The 22,395-nt window shown below is 36.5% G+C and overlaps 1 protein-coding gene across 1 annotated transcript in view; it reads left to right on the forward strand.

Moving 5' to 3' along the window:
* The window catches only part of PLPP4 (phospholipid phosphatase 4), a 72,649-nt gene extending 68,778 nt beyond the window's left edge, over positions 1 to 3,871 (forward strand). The window contains exon 6 of the mRNA XM_015817245.1: positions 3,663 to 3,871. Coding sequence (XP_015672731.1) covers positions 3,663 to 3,862 — 200 coding nt within the window. The 3' untranslated portion in view covers positions 3,863 to 3,871. The remainder of the gene's footprint in view (positions 1 to 3,662) is intronic.
* Positions 3,872 to 22,395: the final 18,524 nt, after the last annotated feature.

The following is a 22,395-nucleotide window of genomic DNA, read 5'->3' on the forward strand; positions in this document are numbered from 1 at the left end:
AAGTGTAAGGGTTGCAAACAAGAGCTGGAAAAAAACATTCTTCACAAAGTTACATGTGTTTGACAGATGTGGGAAACGCCACAGATTTTTGCAACGGGAATATTAATACGGAGAGGCAAAATCATTCTTTTGCTTTAGCTATTCAGAGAACTAGGCTACTTTTATTTGATTTCCTACCATTGAAATGTAAAAGATATGTTAATACTCTCAGCACTGCACTTATTTGCAGTAGCAGCGCTCTCATTTTATTTTATTTTTTAATTTAAAAAGTTAGAAAATAACTTCATGCGATTAACAATGTTGTTTGCTTTAAAACTACGTTTAGGTATTTCAAAAGACTTAAAGATCCTAATGCCTTAGTTCATTGAGATAATGAGATTGTATCTGCCTTAAAATAGTTTGAATACAAAATTATACTTTAATTAGTCTCAGGGTTTAATTTACAGCTACCAGCACCATTTCTTAAGTCTTTAATTCATTATTTTGTAATATAAAGATTGGAGATCACAACTTAAAAAAAGATTTCCTTAAGTTTGAAAATTTTGAATTGTTTTGCTTAAAACAATTTAAGCTGCTGAATCTACCAAATTTCTTTGAATCTAAACAAAAAACTTTACCCTAGAACAGAAGCCATCTCCTTAACTTTTAGGCAGTCCTCGACTTACAGCAATTTGTTTAGTGACTGTTCTACATTACAGTGGCCTTAAAAACAGTGACTTATGACTGCGTTTCACACTTATGATCAGTGCAACATCCCCAAACTCATGTGATCAAAATTGAGAGCTTGGCAAGTGACTCATATTTATGACAGTTGCAGTGTCCTGGGGGTCATGTGCTCACCTTTTGTGATCTTCTGTCAAGAAAAGTCAATGTGGAAGCCAGGTTCACTTAACAACTGTACTACTAACTTAACAGTTGTAGTGATTCACTTAACTGTGGCATGAAAGGTTCTGAAATGGGGCAAGATTCATTACCAACTGTCTTGCTTATTTTGGGATAAATCGTAGTTGTAAGTTGAAGACTATCCATATTCTTTTCCCTGACAGGCCACTGCACCAGTCCTAGAAAAATATTAAGGATCTCATTAGGCTTAGCATTGGTGTAAAATAATTGTAAAAGCTAAAACTGAAAATTATCAAATGACTACTTATAAAGCCTATATTATATTTTATGAAGTCAATTGCATTAGCCATAAAGTTTTAAAAGATATATACTTTGATATGTATAAATCAGCTTATACAATGTTGGATTTGACTTTCCAGATTGGATATTTATAAGCAGGCCCGCTCTTGTCAGTTGCTACTATGGTAGGTGCTTCCTTTGAATATTTATGCTTGTATTTTATAGAATTGGAGGATAAGTGGAAGCCAGACTCTTAGAGTAACTTGTTTTGCCCAATCTCTGAAGTCATGAAATGATCTAGAGGACTTAAATCCGCATTTCTTAATAACCCTTGATAGAATTATAAAGATACATTATGGCTTTTATGTATTCCATCCTTGTGTAAATGAGATTACATGGCAGAGGTTCTATTGGAAAATAGTAGCTGTAATCTATATATTGCAGCATCTCAGCAGAGAGTGAATGTATCAGATGGTTTAATGGAGACAGTGTGCTGTATATAAAAACTACTTAACAGTTAATATTGATAAAAAGCCATTCAGAAAGTGATAGAAGTAAACTTTCCAATGACATTAAATTTGGAAATGTTATGATGCTTTCCTTTATGTCAAGTATGGGTACATTACAATTAGTAGTACAGCATTCTAAAAGCTTCTCATGAGCCTGTAGTTATACAATTGTTGTTTTTGAAATGTATTTGCTGCCTGATTTCCAGCAACTCTGGGTGGTTTGAAATGTTTCTATTTCTAAGATTATACTCTTGGGAGAAAGGGAAAAAATGGAATGCAAAATGATTTGTGGAATACAGATGATAATGAAATCTCACCCTGTGTTGCTGCTGATGGCAGAGTGGAGGAATGCTGGAACAGCTCATTTTTCCCCCCACAGAATAGTTTTACTTTAAGTGGTTCCATCTTTGTGCTGCATATCAGCATATCATATAACAGGCATATTTTTGTAAAGCTGGAGTTTCTATCTTGGGTAAAACCACATAGCAGGATAGTAAAGACTCTCATTGATATTCCTCCCTGCATCTGCTCTTTCTTTACGAGGAGCTATTATTGGTTACTAATCTCCCCTTTCCAGACATGTACACAAAATGTTTAGTGGGTTATTGGTTGTATAAGTACTCTGGAAATGTATTCCAAAGATATCCTCCCAGATGAACAAGAAATATTTCTGAAAAGCTTATTGAGCTCATCAGCAGGAGTGTAGTCATGCCAAAGCCCACCTTGGTTCATTATTTCATTTTTCACAGCAGCCTACCAGACATTGATCAACCTTACTAGGTAGACCAGATAGGAAATGGATAGCAGATAAACTAATTCGGCTTTATTGTAATGTAAAGCTATACTATCAGAATCTTGCAAGTGCAATTCTCTTGACATCACTTTTATAGTCCAAGGACTTAGAGTCGGTCCCTTCTGAGCCTCTTGCTCCACTTACTATGCACTTGCAGGTTATGCTGTCTCTTATCGGACCAGTTCCTAGACAACATCATCCCATCTCCTAAGGTCTTTCCCGTATTTCCGATACAGTCCTTTCCCATATTTCTGATACAGTTCTGATGTGCTTGTTCCCCAGCAGCCAGTGCCCCAATCTGAAGGTAGCAATGCATCTTCAGAACTAAGCCTTTATAGACCAGCCATCCATGAAATTAGGTTATCTCCTTCTAAAGCCATTCAAGGTTGTGGCCTCTGTCTCAATGAATTTTACTGGTTAACTATATTTAATGTTAAGAAGTGCTTTCATAGATCTGTGCTAAATCTCCTTCCAATCAGCTCACTACTTTATATACACACATGGTTGCCATGTCTATAAGGAATGAATATAGATTACTTGAGCATAAGAGAACCTTTATGGTTGTCCAGGTTAAATTTGTTTGATCTTATTTGGATGCTATTTTAAGGGATTGGAAAAGATTCCTTTGAGTTATTCATCAGCTATATTAATGCAAGTCATATTGGGTATGTTGGGTTAGCTGCCATCTTAATTCTCATTTTCTTTGGAATATTAATGCTACAGGTTTCTGCAGTAGAGAATGGTATATTAAAATGGTGGCTAGGCAGCATGGAGAGACTCAAGGTAGAATATTTATCACAACAGTGCAGTACTTTGAATTCAACATAGTACCAGCTAAATCTCTTTGAAACAGCTGTGCGATTCTGGAAAAAGTACAGAGTGTAGATATATTGTATGCAGCTGGAGGGGAAGTAGCTGTTTAAGGAAGTTGACTACTGATGCAAACTTTACCTACACATTTGAATAAAAATAGGCTGTAGGAATAACAGTGCATGTTGAATCCTTTAAAGTATCTATTTGGGCCTAAGATTCTTGTAAACGCCATTAACCACCTTGGGCATGTTTGCCCCACATGTTAAGAAAATCTGTGCCATGTTAGGGGTTTGCTAATATGTTTTTCTGAAGGTATCATAAAAATAATCCTAAAATAGGAAAACCAAAATTAACTTCGGAGCATCCCTAAGTTATTATTTCAGTAGTAATACATCTTTCTTTTCTTTTTCTTTCCTCACACCTAGATGCTTTCGTTGGAGGAGTCATTGGCCTTGTATTTGCTTACATTTGCTACAGACAGCATTACCCTCCTTTGGGCAACATGGCTTGTCACAAACCGTATGTCTGTCTGCTAATTCAGACATCAATGAAGAAAGAAGAGACACCTACAGCAGATAATGCTACCAGCCTTCCTCTAGAAGGGATAACAGAAGGACCAGTATGACTAATACATATGCAGGACGAACTTTTAGCTCTTTCATACATTCCGCCAAACACAAATGGTATCTTTGCATAATCAGTGTTTTTTAACAGCGGTGATTCTGCCTTTCTTGCCCTTTTACTTTTACTGAACTTTTTCTTTAGCTTTCATGTATGTCCTCTATTGTATTTTCCCTTTTCTGCTTCCCATGTTTTTTAAAAAATTATTCCAATAAGACGATCACTCCAAGGAAGTAATTATTAGTTAAAGGGTTTAAGGCAGAACTGAAACTTTTGAAATATCATTAATTATTACTAATCATTATTTATGAAGCGCCTTCATGTATATATTTGCTTTGCAAATCATAGCACATTCATAACAGCCACGTGAGGCTGAAAGAGAGTGACATACCCAGTCTTACTCCAGTGGACCAGACTGTCCACAAAGGGGGTTATCAATGCCTTCTGCTAAGAACTAATAGACATTGTCATCTGTGACTGACTCTTTATTTACTTTTCTTAGAGACATTCAACATGTAAAAAAGAGAGTTTTGTTTATCTCACATTTCTAAGTGCAGTTACAGCTGCATGTTTATCTTCCTCTGTTTATCTCCTAGTGGTCTAAGCAAACAAACATATGGATATGGTGTGTGCATGTGTGTATGTGTATGTGTGTTAGTGTGTTTGATTGCGGCATATAATGTTTTGCAAATCCATCTGAACTGGCTGCAGTGAAATAAAAATCTTCAACTTTCAGAAATGGGACAGCCAAAATATTCAGACATCTGTCCTTTCTGACCTAATTGACAGCACAATTATGCAAAGCTGCTGAAACTGTCAGCTGGCAATACTGCAAAAATCATCTGGACACTCTGGAAAAACCCAATATTGTTTGTGTGTGTGCGTATGTGTGTGTGCGCGCGCACGTGTGTGTGTGTGTGTGTCTCCCGTGAGCATATAGTCATTTAGTTTGGAGCTCAATGAGTTATTTTAAAACAACACTCTACAGTCCTTTGGAACACAACAATCTTTTCCCAAATCTCTAGAGAAAGTGACTTGGTGAGCTACGGTCATAATTGCTTAATAGTTTCTGTTGCCTTGATGAAAGCCTGGCAGTCGGTTCAGGAATGCTTAATGTTTCTTCTGCACAATATGCACTTAGTAAATTTGTTTGTTTCAAAATGTGTCTGCTGCACCTGTAGTTTTTGTATCTTTCTCAAGCACCATATTTGTAAGGTTACTCTATGACAATATGTACATGCATGAAAGGCAGTTATTTGATAGCATAGCTGCTAATATACATAGACCCCATTCTTCCCACATTTGGAGAAAAAATAAAACTTCTCAGATGGACTCTGCATCATTCCTGAGTACCCTTTATTCATAAACAGTAATGCTAGTTTGCCTTAAAAGTTGGAAGTCTGTCTTCTTTATAATAAGAAAGGTGTTGGATATGCTTTATTTCTGTAAGGAAAAAAAAAAGAAGCACACTTCCATTTGATGAACCAGTTTGTTATTCCACAGAAAATCACTTATATACATCGAGTTTTTTAAAAAAAGATTTGAATTCTGCTGAGTGTTTATGTACAACTTTCTTGGTTTTGGAACTTTTCTGCAATACTGGACATCAAAGTAAAACAGATATTGGGGTTAGCGATGACCAAGTGGAGATCTTTTCCAAGATCAGAAAAATTGTGATCAACCCTTAATTTCTGATTAGATGTTTGGAAACTACCACCATCTTATTCAGCACTGCACTGAAAATATGAATCTTTTGAAGCAGAGAGGGGAAAAATATAATTTGCAACTTTTAAGAAATGTTGATACAGTATTATAGAAGAGGATATTATGTAGTAAAATCTTGCAATGAATTAAATATTTTTTCTTCTTCTCTAATAGCTAGCTAGATTATTGAAATCTCTTTTGATCAAGCCATTGCAACAATGCTCTTAGTGTCTCATGGCCCTGCACATTGTCTAGTTCTATGGATGTAGCAAGCATATTTCTGTAAAATATGGCCTTTATCTTCCTTCCTTCTTTCCTTCTTTCCTTCTTTCCTTCTTCTTTCCTTCTTTCCTTCCTTCCTTCCTTCCTTCCTTCCTTCCTTCCTTCCTTCCTTCCTTCCTTCCTTCCTTCCTTCCTTCCTTCCTTCCTTCCTTCCGTGATCTTTTCAATACAAGTTGGATAGATAAGCCCTTTTGAAATAAATCCATGGAGAATTAGTTTGTAAAAAGTTATAATCAAAAAAAGGCTGCTAAAATCATACACTTAAAATAATCATATAGTATATTAAAAAGTAATTTTTTGAAAAAAAAGATCCTGCAGTTTGTAAGGGCAAGAATTTTGGGAGTTTGTGAATCTCATAAATATTGGATATTGGATGATCCTACATATCTGAATATATAAACAATGAGATAAATTACAAATAGATATAACACCAGCATAACATCAGGATTATTTGCCTTTATTTAATAAATATGCAAAGGCACAATTGTTGCCTATTCATGTAGTCTGAAAAGATTTGCAGTAGTTGTCCCTAATGGCCAGATAGCTACATATTCTGTAAATCACATGCATATTCTGTATACATTTTCAGAATGGTACATAAGGAGTTCTATTAAAAAGGTGCTCAACATTTTTATTGGGATATCTTCTGTGCTTCAGTGAAACACTGAAAAATGTTCAGTGTGATGCATGGAAAGAAGTAGCAGAATGGGGTTGTGATAACTCTATGGCTTTACTTATTTTTGGCTGTCACTGCAGAATACCCAAAGCCTTTGCAGTTAACAGCCATAACAGCCATAGCTAGTGTGGTCTTGGGGTTTCAGTTTTCCTGGAAGCTTATCTGTTCATGTGCTTTCAGGTATTTCAGTGTGATTATTTGAACAGGTGCAGGGTTTTATCCCAAGGTCATACTTTTCCTTATCTATGTTTATTTCCTTTCTGAATGGCTGTAATATTGATGTGATGCTATTCCTACTATTTATGCCCCACCTATGTGAGATTTTTAGAATAAAACTAGAAATTCTTTACTTTCTAAGAAGATTTTTTTTTGACGAAGCTCTCAAATCTACGCTAAGAGTTTGGGTGCTATTAAGAAAACATACCTGATGAAAATGAATGGGTGGTTTAAACCAGATGAATATCTCATAGTCACCTTAACACAATCACCCTTCCCAAAGCCTTCAATATCAGTGTACTTGCAATCAAACAAAAACAAGTTAGGTGTCTTAAATGAGAGGACTCCAGATAAAACCAACTTTTTAGTCTCTTGTGTGATTTAATTATTTCATTGACCAAATCACTTCTTTGAAGAATAATAATTAGTTTTCTAATTATTAGAAAAACTGACTCCTCTTCTTGAGAGAGTCCTTGTCAAAAAGAACATTCCAATATACAGTAGACATCATTTCAAAGAAACCTTAATCCCTCCATCTTGCTGGTCCCATACATGAGGTCATATTACACGTGGTTCCAGTTCAAATGTAAGAAAACTAAAAACACGTTAACTGTGGCCCTCTGTCTACTATATAGAAATTAGAGCTTTCATAATATGTTTTCATACTAATTCCCTCCCTCTCTGGCTGATAGTATCCACACAAAAAAGATAGGGCAATGTTGTTATTATGTAGAGTAGCTTTTATGTGCAGGTTTGTTTATTTGTTTATTTATTCCTTATTTTTTCCCCCCACATAGTCTTGATCTCTTTTCTGAATAAAATTGCCTTCACAATTTTCTATCTTTATATGGATGATTGAAGCTTCTTATTGAGGTGTATGTGCACTTCTGGTGTTATCATGTCATACTGCCTAGTTCTTAAAGGTTTTCCTTCCCAAATACTTTATAGTTATATCTTGCAAAAAATGGGATTGGTACAGTATGCTGCCAGTTCTGTCTTTTAGCCTCAGCAGATTCCATACATTTACTTTGAATGTGGTTAGAAAATGTATTAACAAATAATTTTCACTATTAAAATCTCAGCATCTGATATTCAGTGCTATAATAATATATACAGCGTTTGGTAACTAGTTGAAGGGGTTTTGCAGTACAGCAAAAGAATAAAAGCCTTTTTATTCTAATGGAAGTAATTACTCTGAATGTAAAAAAATATATAACATATAAATGTGTTGATTCTAATATAATTACACTGGATGTAATGATGTAAAACTGATAGAAGGCTCTGGGGAAGCTGCAATTATTGGCTCAGGTTAGTGAAGAAAGTATTGGTGTGGATCTATGTCTATAATTTTGTGATCTTAATGTGAAAGAAATGTAAATGCTGTAATCCGCCAATAAAAACAACATGAATGTAGGACTTTTACTTCATTGCATTGTAATTATTACTATTTTGTGAGGCAGTTTGGGTCTTAACATGCAGTGCAGCAGTCTGCTGGACAGCACTGACAGGGCTATATCAATGTCTTGTCCTTGCCTCCATACATAGCAATTAAGTTTCACAACCTGGAGCTCTGGTGTCAATAATGCTGTTGCACAGTGTTACAGAAAACATGTTTCAGGCAGTTTGGGAGAGACTGTGAATTCACAGGAGCCAAACTCTTAATAATAAGCACAAAATGTGGAAATTTGCAATAGTGGTGGAATATCTGTAGGTCGCGTGTAGGATGAGGGTGAAGGTTCGTTCTCCAAGCTTGGAGGTTGGTTTCTGAATGTTTCATTATCAGGCTAGGTAACATCTTCTGTGGAGTTTAGGGGATATCAGTGTTCTTCTGTTTAAAAGGGCTGACCCTCACCTGATGTAACCTCCCCATCACAAGACTCTCACTGGTGACTCACACCTAACCCATCACAAGACCCACCACAAGACCTGACCTGATGGGACCCTCACCTGACGTGACCTCACCATCACAAGACCTACTGACCACGTGAAGCCCTTATAAACAGAAGAACACCGACACCATCAATCCCTAAACTCCGCTGAAGATGCAACCTAGCCTGCTAACAAAACATTCGGAAACCAACCCACAAGCTTGGAAATTTAGCTGAGTGTGTATTTAATTTCCCTCCAACGTGTTGCAGGTAGTCCTTGACTTACGACCACAACTGAGCCCAAAATTTCTGTTGTTAAACAAGACATTGGTTAAGTGAGTTTTGCCCCATTTTACGACCTTTCTTGCCACAGTTGTTAAGTGAATCACCGCCATTGTAGTAACAAAGTTATTAAGTGAATCTGGCTTTCCCATTGAATTTGCTTGTCAGAAGGTCACAAAAGGTGATCACATGACCCTGGGATATTGCAACCATCGTAAATATGTCAAGCATCTGAATTTTGATCATGTGACCATGAGAATTCTGCCCCTGTTGTAAGAGTGAAAAATGGTCATAAGTCCCTTTTTTTCCAGTGCTGTTGTAACTTTGAGTGGTCACTAAATGAATTATTGTAAGTCGAGGACTATCTGTATAAGTAGGAGAGGGAAAAACAACTTTGAAACATGGGAAGAAAACTGCCTATTGTTTTAAATCCAGTTGGACTTTAGATAAGGTGGTTTAGATGTCTCTGACAGGCTCGATTTATTGACTTAATGTGACAATGCAATAGTTCTTCTCTACTACTAATATCAAGAACTATCTGCTGATGCTCCCTGGTCTCCAAACAAAAGCAACATTCTTCCATCGTATTTATTGGATCTTACTTTTAGGCTCCAGTGTTCAGATCAGACTTTGTACTCCATTCATTGTTACGATCAGCAAAAGCAGTTAGTGACTTTTGGCTTGTGTTGAATGGAAATTCTGTGCATAATGAAAAGGCTTGGTTAAATGGAGATGGTATGATAGTATATCTGATGCCCAAAACAGCTAGTAGTCCATTTCCTAAATCAGAGCACTTCAGAGAAAAACATCCTCAGCTGACTTTATGTTAGTATTAAAATTCAAGAGAGCCAATAGATTTTCATCCCAATATTAAACACAATTTCTTTACTCAGCAGGTACATTTACTCAGCAGCTTAAATCTGTTTACATGGCAGTGAAACATAAGTTAGAGCAGAAATATGTCAGTCTCGGGGGGGGGGGGAGTGTTTGTTCTTTTTGTTTGTAACCCAGCTGTAATTTTGTGAATACAAAGAAGTTAAGATTAAGTTTACACTGCTTTGGTGTGATGTGCCTTTTCACAGCATAGAAATTTGTCTGCAAAGCTCACGTTCTATTCACACACAACCTACTATTAGTACATTTTCAGGTTATTTATCCCCTTCTTTTTTTTCTAGCTCCTAATGCACTATAGTACTTCAATGAAGAAAATCACTCCATTTTTATTATTACCATCAAGCTATATACACTGAGCTACTTACTTTCATGCAAACAAACAAACAAAAATTGCCACTCAGTGTTGCCAAATAGCTTTTTGGGACTCATACTATTGATTTATTTCGTGTGTTTATGTTTCTGTCCCATTTTTTTTCTCTGAAATCTCAAGGCAACGTGCATAGTGGCCTCTCCAGATTTTATCCCAATGATCACACTGTGAGGCATGGCTGAGGATAAAGTTTTTAACACCTTAATTGGCATCCTGCACTTGTTATTTCTGAATTCCCAGTTGTAGTAATCAACCCTGGGGTATTTAATCAACATGCAAGTTATTAGTGAGATCTTATTTGTGATATCACTGAGACTTGTATTTGTGGGAGAGTAAATGCCATAGTATCCTATATAGAAGACAAACATTTCAACACCTGTCTCCCCATTCCTTACTCCACCAATCCATAACTTTCAATAAAAAGTGTCCTTAAGTACCATTATCCTCTGCATAGTGTGATACTGATGCCTACGAATAGCAATGACAAGTGATGGCAAATAGAAGGGATGGAATATATCACCTCACCTCACAGCATCCCTGGGACATCCCTGGGGAGCATCCCCGGGGAGCACAGTTCTCTTGAAGTTCACATTTCTGTTCAATTTTGGGGTCACTTTAATCGCTGATGACCTCTTTCCATCTCTTACTTGGTTACAGTGCCAACCAGGTAGGTGGTTATGATTATAAATAGGGAAAAGCTTCGAAAGCTGAGTGGATTTGAAGTAGGGGATTTATGAGCTCAGGTGAATATAAATAACTGTGCACATAAATTGGATTGCAAATAAATTGAACTGCTTTCAACAGTTTTTTTTCCTGGAGAGGCAGGACTTCGGTATATTTCTGAGCTAATCTTTGAAGGGGGCAGAGTTAAAGAAATTAAACTGCAAGACAAAAACTAAAAGCTTAAGGAGCTTAACATCAGGTTCAGTTTTCTTAGTATTTATCCATCCAGACTTTGATAAGATAAATGGAAAATACCTAGAATCATAGAATTAAAAAGTTGGAAGGGAAGCTGATGATCACAACTTTCTGCCTACCTCAGGAATCTGTTGGTGCAAATATACGTATATCTAGCATATCCTGAGACAATCTTACATTAAGAATTTTTTCTTAATGTCTAACCAAATCTATCTCCTTGTAATTTAAATTCATTGTTTATTTCCATATCTTCAAAACATTCTAAACAGTTCATATCCATCTTCTACATAATATATAACTATCACATCTAATCACAATCTTCTTTTCTCTAGGTGTAACATATACAATACTTCCAATTTAAATTTTCCCTTAAAATCTTTGTTGCTTTCTAGTGGACATATGTCTAGTCTGTCAATATCCTTCTGAAATCTTATGCCTAGACCTGGATACATTATTCTAGATTCAGTATGATGAATAGAAAGGAATGAAGGAATAGTGACTTCTCTTGATTGTGGCATTTACTGTTGAGGCAGTCTAGAACTGCATTTGTTCCATTGTTAACAGAGTCTAATAACAAGGACCAGTTTAAAATAATAAATTAATCTTCCATTGTAATCTTTGCATTAATGTAAAACTTTCCAGTACAGTTGTTAGATAAGGAATTCACTTATGATTTGTGCCACCAACATAAAGTGTATTGGTTCATGACACCCCCCTCCCCCCACTGACTAATGGAACTAATTTTATCAAGACTTAACTTTCCACAAAGATCCTCTGTAAAATAAATTTGGCCATTTTGAAAGCCAAGGAACAAGACATTAAATACTGATACAACACCACTTGTACTTAATACCTGTTTTGCTACCAGTTGGTTAGGGTCACTCTGCAATAGATGAATAGTTTTCTTATATTGCTTTAATTGAAAAATTGGCATGAAATAGTGATTGCAGAACTTGTATCATATTTGCTAAGCAAATGAGTCTTTGAAAACAAAGAATATCTGTATTGTTTGGAACAGTTGTTTGTAGAAATAAGGTAAAAACAATAACAAGATAAGGTAAAAACAATAACATTAGAGATCACAAAAATGCAAAAAAAAATATTAAAGAAGCAAAGGCTTTGGAAGGACAATGCAAGAATTGGCAGCAGATGATCTGAGCATTTCCAATATCAGCTGGTGTCACTGCCATAAGAGAGAATAAGCCTTCATAAACAAGGATATCCCCAAAATGGAGAAACCAATGCAGAAGTATAGAAACGAGCACTGAGACTCTCTTTATGCTTAATTCCAAATATCATGATGGAGTTATGTCTTGAACAGTATCAGGAGAATGGAAAGCAATCTGGGAAGAAGAACAAGTCAATGTCTTGGGTAATCAATTTTATGATTCTCAATATTTAACATGAAGCAGTATTATCAGCGCAATCTTAAGGATATCCCACTAAATTATTGCAAAAAGTGACAACCAAATTGTATAGATTACCTCTCTAATTCTAGGTTTATAAATAGTATTTGCAAATAGAGGAATATTGAATCTCAAGAGTTGGATCTTTTCTCCCAACTTATATAACAATTTCATAATTGTTATTAAGACAACACATGGGCTTATCTGCTTAATGCACACAGTGGTCCTGATTTTTCCTCTTTCAAACTCTCTTCCAATAAGCAAGTGCCACTTAAATATACCATATTTTTACGTGTATAAGATGCACCCTTGTATAAGATGCTCTGGCATGTGAGTTCTAAGCTTACAACAAACAAAGTCAGCGCTGGGAGCAACTGCATTCCACCACTCTAAATAGATGCCTCCGGGCCGGCCCCACCCCACCCCTCACCCATCTAACCAGCATCTGGCACAATGAGCATGCATAGTCAGTTCACAGCAGCAGCCTTCCAACCCTAGTAAACAAACCGGAGTGAGCACCGGCATGACAGCAAGGCAAGGGAAGCGAAGGCAGGTTTTAAACTCCCCCCTGTTTCTCCGCACCGATCAGCTGTTCGGCTCTCCGCCGAATAGCTGAGCCGGCAAATCCGGAAGTTTGGCTGGCCGCTATTATCGAGCAGAATGGCCTCGCAGCTGTTTCACAGGGTCCCCGGCCAGCATACAGGTACGAAGGAGGGAAAGGGCTGTCACTGCCATCCATGCTGCTGGTCCCATCCACTGCCTCCATACCCGCCATCCGACGATCTTGCCCCTTCCCCCTCCTGTTAGTGGCAAGCCCACAGGGGCTTGACACCTGCACCAGGCGGCATGGCAGTGGCATGTAAAGAACCCACACAGGCATGCCTTGGGCTGCAGAGGTTACCATTATTTTTTCGTGTATAAGACGCTGCACTTGTATAAGATGCACCTGATTTTTGAACAGGGTGTTTGCAGGAAAAGATAGCGTCTTATACATGGAAAAATACAATACACACACACACACACACACACACACATACAGTGGTGGGATTCAGCCAGTTCGCACCACTTTGGCAGAACTGGTAGCTAATTTTTTGTTGCCCAGGCCCAGAATGGACTTCCGGAAGCGGCATCCACACAGAGAACCGGTTGTTGGTTCTGTGAAAATCCTCTTAAAGCAGATGAGCATGGCAGAATAAAAAGTGGGTAAGTAAATTAGCTTTTTCTAATTTTGTCCATACCAGAAGAGGACTAGAGATCACCAAAAGAGCTCCTGCAAGGAAACCGTAATATAGTAGTCTCTTGTAGATTTAGAGCTCTGGGAGATAGCCATCTTGGTCAAACCATAGTTGGCACCTTTAAGGACCTTGAGTTTGCATACTTCCCTTTTCTAATCACCTTATAAATTGCTTTTCAACTTTTTTTCAGCTACTAGGAACCTTTGGATAAAAAGTGTTATAGCATTGGGTGAGTTTCCTTCAATCCTTACTGAAATAAATTCTAAATACCAAAGAGTAAAGATTTTTTTTAATAAACAGTAAAAAGTTGCTTAAAACTTTCATTTTAGAAAACTACAGATGACTAAGGGTCCAGGTAAATTTGAAATAAGGTTTTTGAATTAATTAGAAAAAGTCCTTCCCATGGGAAAATTATTTTGTTTTAAATTATTTTAAAAAACATAAGACTTTTAAATTTCACACTAGAAGAAACTAATTAAAGGACAAGAACACTCAAACTTAATTTACCAATGCAGAAGAAAAGAAAATATTTTTATATTGGACATATTGACCGATATTTTTGAATGGACAATGGACCTAGAAGTTCACTTTAAGACTGTTTGGCTCTACAGATGTGCTATGTTTAGAAGATGCTTTGGAAGAGGAACAAGTTCTATCAGGTTAGATTGAAACTGATTTAAAAGTGGATTTAAAAATGACAGGCTTACAAGAATGATATGGAAAAAAAGCTACAATTGGACATACAAAAGGCACTGAAGGATGTCTTATTAATCAAAACGGATATACAGGTAGTCCTTGAGTTATGATCACAATTGAGCCCAAAATTTATGTTGCCAAGTGAAACATTTGTTAAGCGAGTTGGCCCCCATTTTATGACTTTTCTTGCTACAGTTGTTAAGTGAACCATTGCATTTGTTAAGTTAGTAACATAATAATAATAATAATAATAATAATAATAATAATAATAATAATAATAATAATAATAATAATAATAATAATGTTGGAAGGGACCTTGGAGGTCATCTAGTCCAATCCCCTGCTCAGGCAGGAAACCCTATACCATTTCAGACAAACGGCTGTCCAATCTCTTCTTAAAAACTTCCAGTTGGAGCATTCACCGCTTCTGGAGGCAGGTTGTTCCATTGGTTAAGTAGCTCTGGATGCCCCATTGACTTTGCTTGTCAGAAGATCACAAAAGTTGATCACATGACCCCGGGACACTGCAACCACTTGCCAAGCATCTGACTTTTGATCACGTGACCATGGGGAAGCTGCAATGATCACAAGTGTAAAAAACAGTAATAAGTCACTTTTTTCAGTGTCTTTGTAACTTTGAACCATAACTAAATGAACCGTTGTAAGTCGAGGACTACCCGTACAAATAACAAACCAACAGAATGACCTAAATCATTTTCCTGTATTGGATTTACAAAAATGGTTTGTTAAAACTTTGAAGAATTTTATGGGAAGGAACAACAAATGAAAAGAAATCCAGTTCTACGATATTATTTGAAGGGACTAAAGAACAAGATTGTTAAAAGTAAGAAAAAGGAATAAAATATTGGTGGAATAAAATATTGGTTTATTTGATCAAGGTTAATATAGATATATTTTTTATCTCTAGTTACCATAATGGGCTTTTACTGATAATTAAGACTGAAGTGATGATGATTTATGAATTTATTTATAGAGAGATGTTGGGATATCGGATCATTTGTACTATTTTAAAAGGAGGTGCTAATTTATTAAAATTGTTTACACTTCTGATGAAGGGGAAGTAACTTCTTTAGATATTTCTTTTTTTCTTATTATTTCTTTTATTTTATTTTTTTATATTTTAGTTTGTAATAGTTTCTTTTGTTGCATATTGTAATATTTAGTAAAATTAATATTTTAAAAATGTTCATAAATAATGATCTACCCGGGAAAATATATATTAAAATATAAATCATGAAAATATACCTTTTTGAGAATTCTCAAGAGTTGAAAGAATATATTTAGAACAATTCAGTTTTTTTTCCAATTACCCCACAGATAACTTTATTAGTGATAATTGAAAGTGACAGTCTCGCTAAAGTAAGTCAGATCTAGGTGAAATTTATCCCATAGCCTTTCCTACTAAATAAACTGTTGAGAAACTAATGGCTCCATCACACTTGATGTAACACTGTAAAAGCAAAGTAAAAAGCTTTTTAAAAAACAACATGCTGTCTGCCTGTTTTATGATAATGCAATTAATATCAGATGAATAGAAGTTTTAAAAGGTAAAGGAGTCCCTGTGGATTTTACTCCAGTTATCAAGTGGAGTTTCAAGGCCATTAAGCCAGCGCTGTCCAAAGAAATTTCCATGGTCATGTGGCCAGCGTGAAGTCACAGAGTGCTGTTATCTTCCCACCAAAATGGTACCTATTTATCTACTTTCATTTGCATGCTTTCAAACTACTAGGTTGGCAGGAGCTGGGGCAAGAACGGGAGCTCACCCTGTCATATGGTGCTCAGGGCTCAAACCTGGGCTGCCCGCTTTCCAGCTAATAAGCCCAGTGTCTTAACTGCTGAGCCACTCTGCCCCCCCCCTGATAAATAGAGGTAAAGCAGATGAATACAGGTGCTTACCTTTTACCTTATTTACAGAGGAATGGGATGAATGTGGCTTGCCATTGTCTTCTTCCAGGACTTTTAAAAACACATTTCTCAGCTACTAGGTATTACTGATGATATTCCATCTGAGAATTAACTAGAATCTATCTTGTTTAGTTTTTAGACCAGTCAGAGTCACGTAAGTACTTCCACCTAGCTAGGTTTTACTGAGAGATAGTATAGTTATATATAGGTCAAAGTCTTATTCTTGATAGATACTTCTGTTTCCCTAAGGCATCTTGTCAAGATATACGGTTAATGTTACATACCTCAATACTTTCTTACATAATTTTATTGCAGTCATTAACCAGCACAAGAGAATTGGCATACCTCAATAAAGTTTTACTAACCTTGAAGTCGCCCTGTAATCTGTTGCTTTCCAGAAGTGCTGAAAGTATCTCAAGAGCCTTACAAACAGAACAGAGTTCTGCAGAGACTGTAGAAAGATGACCTTGAGGGTGATATGCAAGCTCTATTACTAAAATGACAAGAGGAGAAACATATATTAAACCCAGTAAAACACAAAATATATGCGGAAGAGAGCCAGAAAATTCATGGGTGTATAAACAGGGAGAAGAGGTACAGCATAATCAGACTGCAAGATTCTATTATTATAGTCACTCTTAATAAAAGTAATTATAGCTTTCATGTGGAGTTGATTTCCTGGTCTGGTCTACTCTAAGTCATGGGGTTGACAATCACTGATAAGGTCACCAAAATAGGAGAAAACTACCTCTTCAACAATCTACCTATCCAATTCCAATTAATTATAATTTCCACTCCTTGGGTTTTTTCTGTGGACAATAATGTGTTTCCTATTAATGACCTTGGGCAGCAAGTAACTGAAATAAATCTTTCTGGTGGTTAATTCTGACAATACCTTTAGCAAGGTCTTCCAGCATCTGTGATGGCTGAGTTTTCTATCAAAGAAATTATGAACTGTATTTTGTGTACAAAAACATAGGGAAAATTATGGACAACAAATAGATGTGGATCTTAAGAAATCATCTTTCTTTTTTACCCTTAGAATGGGTATCTTACAAATTAATAAGACAAAATTAACATGATTTATATGGATCCACACTTCCATCAGTCCTCACTTAGAGCTGGCTTACATTTCTTTTTTCAAGGTGAAATAGCATGTATCATTTTAACTACAGTGCTTGCTTCTGTTTATGATAGATAGCCAGAATAGTACTATCTACATATTAAAAACAGCTACAACCACTTTGATAGAATACCAACATTATAGAAATCTAAGAAAGCTAAATGGGATGTCATCAAAAACCTGTTGTGAGAATGAGTATGTTGAGACTAGAGAATGGTAAGATCTAGGAGAGCAGATTAGAAAACCAAATTAGCAAATAAAACAGAAATGAATTCTTGAATATCATAGAAATGAAGAATTTGCTGCAGTGTGACATTTGCTGGCAGATCTCAGTTATAAACTGTTAAACCAGAACTTTGTTTTGATTGATTATTAGTTCAGAAGTTTTTTTCATGTGAATCATATTTCAGTGCTAGTGAAATAACTCTGTATGAAAAAGCATAAGTAAATGTTACTGTTCCCCAGGGAGAATAGGAAAAATATTTCAAATTCTTATAAGTTTGATAATTTCCTTCCTGGAGATTTATAGGTACCTGGAATAAGTGACCTTCTAATGCTAGTAAAATACTGGTAGAGATTTTTCCCCCCTACATACAAATTAGCAGAATGTGTAATAATCAAGCTAAAACTGTGGCTGCATCTTGTTCCCTTTGGATAACAAAGCTCAAGTAGCTTGGGAAAGAAATATCTCTATGAACATATGCCCCAGCTTTTGTAAATCACCCTCTCTGAGAAAATATTTGCTTGCTGGAGACTTTAGCACCAACAATTTATTATTTTGTTCCCAGGAGTCTTGCCAGCTATGTTGTGTAAACAAAAAAATACTTCTTCCCACAGATGTTTCAGTTCTATCTCAGTATTCTTTCTCCACTGTTATTTCAGCTGTGTGCTATAAAGATTAGCGTATATTATTGTAATATTTTACACAATGTAGAAATGATGCAAAAGAGTTTTAAACTAGAAAATATGGAAAATTGGCTTAAATCATCAGTACAAATATCTATCTTGTATTCTTATAAAAGAAAACAGAATCGCAACTTAACATAGTAAGTTTATTATTATTAAGTAATAATAGTTCTTTGCTCTGTCACTCACACCCTGGTCATCTCCTGTTTGGACTATTGCAATGGTCTCGACCTCAGGCTATTCTTGAAGAGTCTCTGGAAACTTTGGCTGGTATAGAATATGGCCACATGAGCAAGCAGACTGCACAAGCTGCATTGGGTGCCGGTTCACTTTCTGGTCTGATTCAAGGTATTGGTTATGACCTTTAATGCCTTACATGGTTTTAAAGAAGGGGTCCCCAACCCCCGGTCCGTGGACCAGTACCGGGCCGCGGCATGCCAGTAACCAGGCCGCACAAACAAGCAAAGCCCCATGCACAGGATGCAGGCAGCACACAAAACCATGCACCCTCCAGTCTGCGGAAAAACCTCTTTCCATGGAACTGGTTCCTGGTGCCCAAAAGCTTGGGGACCTCTGTTTTAAAGCATCTTTGCCCCCATTACATCACCCCAGCCTTATGCAGACAGGCAGGAAGGTATGTTGAGGACTCTTGCCAGTTAAAGAATTTCAGCTGGTGGAGTCAAGAAAGAAAGCTTTCTTTGACATGGCCTCCATCCTTTGGAATATTCTCTCTCCAGAAATAAGCCGGGCCCCCACTCTCCTGGCCTTTTGGAAATGTTTCAATGCCATCCTGTTTGGGGCCCACAAAGGAACATGCAGCCACCGAACGGTTTAGTGCTTTGAAATCCCTTCCCTGCCTTTTAATTCTGAATTTTAAGCAACCAATGCTTAGCAATGGAAATTCTTTTTTTTTTCTTTCAAATTTTTATTAATTTTTCATGAAAACATAGTACAAATATGATGCTTTTAGTTAAAACAAAAAGAAAGACCTATTCAAATCATTCTCGGCGATGATCGGTGATCCCCCCCCTGCAACCCCTCTCACTCCCCCACCCTACCTACTTTCCTCTTCCTTCCTTCCTTCCCTCGAACCCACAACCTCTCCTCCTTCCTCCTTTCCAACTATCCTACACTTCCCATCCCCTTCTTTTTCCTCCTCCTCAGATGCAGTTTAGGGTACTAGCCGACCATCTCCTCTATTTACATTATTTTTCTATAAAGAATAAATACACCAAATTTTATATAATTCTATCCCTTCATCCCTTTCCTCCCCCCCCCCCCCCCCCNTCTTGCCAGCTATGTTGTGTAAACAAAAAAATACTTCTTCCCACAGATGTTTCAGTTCTATCTCAGTATTCTTTCTCCACTGTTATTTCAGCTGTGTGCTATAAAGATTAGCGTATATTATTGTAATATTTTACACAATGTAGAAATGATGCAAAAGAGTTTTAAACTAGAAAATATGGAAAATTGGCTTAAATCATCACTACAAATATCTATCTTGTATTCTTATAAAAGAAAACAGAATCGCAACTTAACATAGTAAGTTTATTATTATTATTAAGTAATAATAGTTCTTTGCTCTGTCACTCACACCCTGGTCATCTCCTGTTTGGACTATTGCAATGGTCTCGACCTCAGGCTATTCTTGAAGAGTCTCTGGAAACTTTGGCTGGTATAGAATATGGCCACATGAGCAAGCAGGCTGCACAAGCTGCATTGGGTGCCGGTTCACTTTCTGGTCTGATTCAAGGTATTGGTTATGACCTTTAATGCCTTACATGGTTTTAAAGAAGGGGTCCCCAACCCCCGGTCCGTGGACCAGTACCGGGCCACGGCATGCCAGCAACCAGGCCGCACAAACAAGCAAAGCCCCATGCACAGGATGCAGGCAGCACACAAAACCATGCACCCTCCAGTCTGCGGAAAAACCTCTTTCCATGGAACCGGTTCCTGGTGCCCAAAAGCTTGGGGACCTCTGTTTTAAAGCATCTTTGCCCCCATTACATCACTCCAGCCTTATGCAGACAGGCAGGAAGGTATGTTGAGGACTCTTGCCAGTTAAAGAATTTCAGCTGGTGGAGTCAAGAAAGAAAGCTTTCTTTGACATGGCCTCCATCCTTTGGAATATTCTCTCTCCAGAAATAAGCCGGGCCTTTTGGAAATGTTTCAATGCCATCCTGCTTGGGGCCCACAAAGGAACATGCAGCCACCGAACGGTTTAGTGCTTTGAAATCCCTTCCCTGCCTTTTAATTCTGAATTTTAAGCAACCAATGCTTAGCAATAGAAATTCTTTTTTTTTCTTTCAAATTTTTATTAATTTTTCATGAAAACATAGTATAAATATGATGCTTTTAGTTAAAACAAAAAGAAAGACCTATTCAAATCATTCTTGGCGATGATCGGCGATCCCCCCCTGCAACCCCTCTCACTCCCCCACCCTACCTACTTTCCTCTTCCTTCCTTCCTTCCCTCGAACCCACAACCTCTCCTCCTTCCTCCTTTCCAACTATCCTACACTTCCCATCCCCTTCTTTTTCCTCCTCCTTGGATGCTGCTTAGGGTACTAGCCGACCATCTCCTCTATTTACATTATTTTTCTATAAAGAATAAATACACCAAATTTTATATAATTCTATCCCTTCATCCCTTTCCTCCCCCCCCCCCCCCGGACTTCCCAGAACTAAATACAGGAATAGTCACGTAAATAACCCAAATCTAACTAAAACAATCCAATTATAATACATACAAGTATTAATTTACTTTAACTCTAATAAACAATAACAAACTTAACTATAAAATGCACATATAAGTTATATAAAATATATAAACTTTAACTCAAATAATAATAAAAAACAACAAACTACATATTTTAGCTCCAAAACTCAAAATATAATTATCCATCTTCCCCAAATCCAAATATCTAAAAATTAAACTTTACCATTTCTACAAAAATAAAAAGTAAAAATTAGCTAATAATATAATCATCTACTCTTTTCTTTATCAAATACTTCAATCCTTTAAATAAAATTTTCTTTCTTATTAATTCAAATAATATATACCCAAGAGATCAATCAAATATTTTAACTAAATCATAATCTCTAAGTTTTTTTTTAAAATTCATACTTTCAGTCTAAAACAATATACCGGTAGTCCTTTAAAACAATAAAAATTCTTCAAACATTAAAATATTCTTTCTTTTTACAATACTTTCTAAAGACCATTAATAATCCAAATCAAAAATTTTGAAAATAAAAAACTTTGAAAACATTCATATAAGTTTATCCTCCTGGATCTCTTCACTCTGCAAATCAAAAATTTTATATAAATTTATCCTCCTGGATCTCTTCACTCTGCAAATCCAAAGTTTTAGAATATAAGACTTCAAATTCAAACCATTAGTATTGCAAATCCAAAGTCTTGTTCCCAGCTCTTCCATTTTACATCTCTCCCCGGCTTTGAAGCCTTTTATTACTCTTTCTCTTTTCTTCCATAAACAATCCTTGCTTCCATTCTTTTTCACATTGCTGATAACAAATCAACCTTCAGAATCGGTGCATCTTCTGCCTTTTTCATTAACAATTTGTAATGTGTCCGAAATTTCTGCAAGTAGTAAGCCTGTATGATTCCATTATAGCAAGATCTTCTGAAAGCACAAGCAGCAACATCTCCAGCTGGTTTTCTCTGATGCACGACCCATAAATTAATTCTATAAGCTTCTTTCAAAATTTCATCAGGGAGGTACACCAGGACCATGACCGAATCTGTTACAGCTTCCTTTCCCAGCTTTTCATGCTTATCATTTTCCAGATCTCTACCATATAACATATCATTTCCATAACATCTTCTTCAACATTTTCACATAACTTATCCGCCCGTTGCTCTGTACAATCTGGAACTATAAAACTCTGAAAAACAGATGCCACAGTTTCATATAATCCTTCCAATTTCTTAACCCAGAGATCTTCAACTTCCACAATAAATTGCTTTGCTGCTTGCTTCAAAACATGCTGTAAGTCATTTGTAATTAAGGA

Source organism: Protobothrops mucrosquamatus, unplaced genomic scaffold, assembly GCF_001527695.2.
Source record: "Protobothrops mucrosquamatus isolate PMUCROS unplaced genomic scaffold, P.Mucros_1.0 scaffold566, whole genome shotgun sequence".
Classification (NCBI taxonomy): domain Eukaryota; kingdom Metazoa; phylum Chordata; class Lepidosauria; order Squamata; family Viperidae; genus Protobothrops; species Protobothrops mucrosquamatus.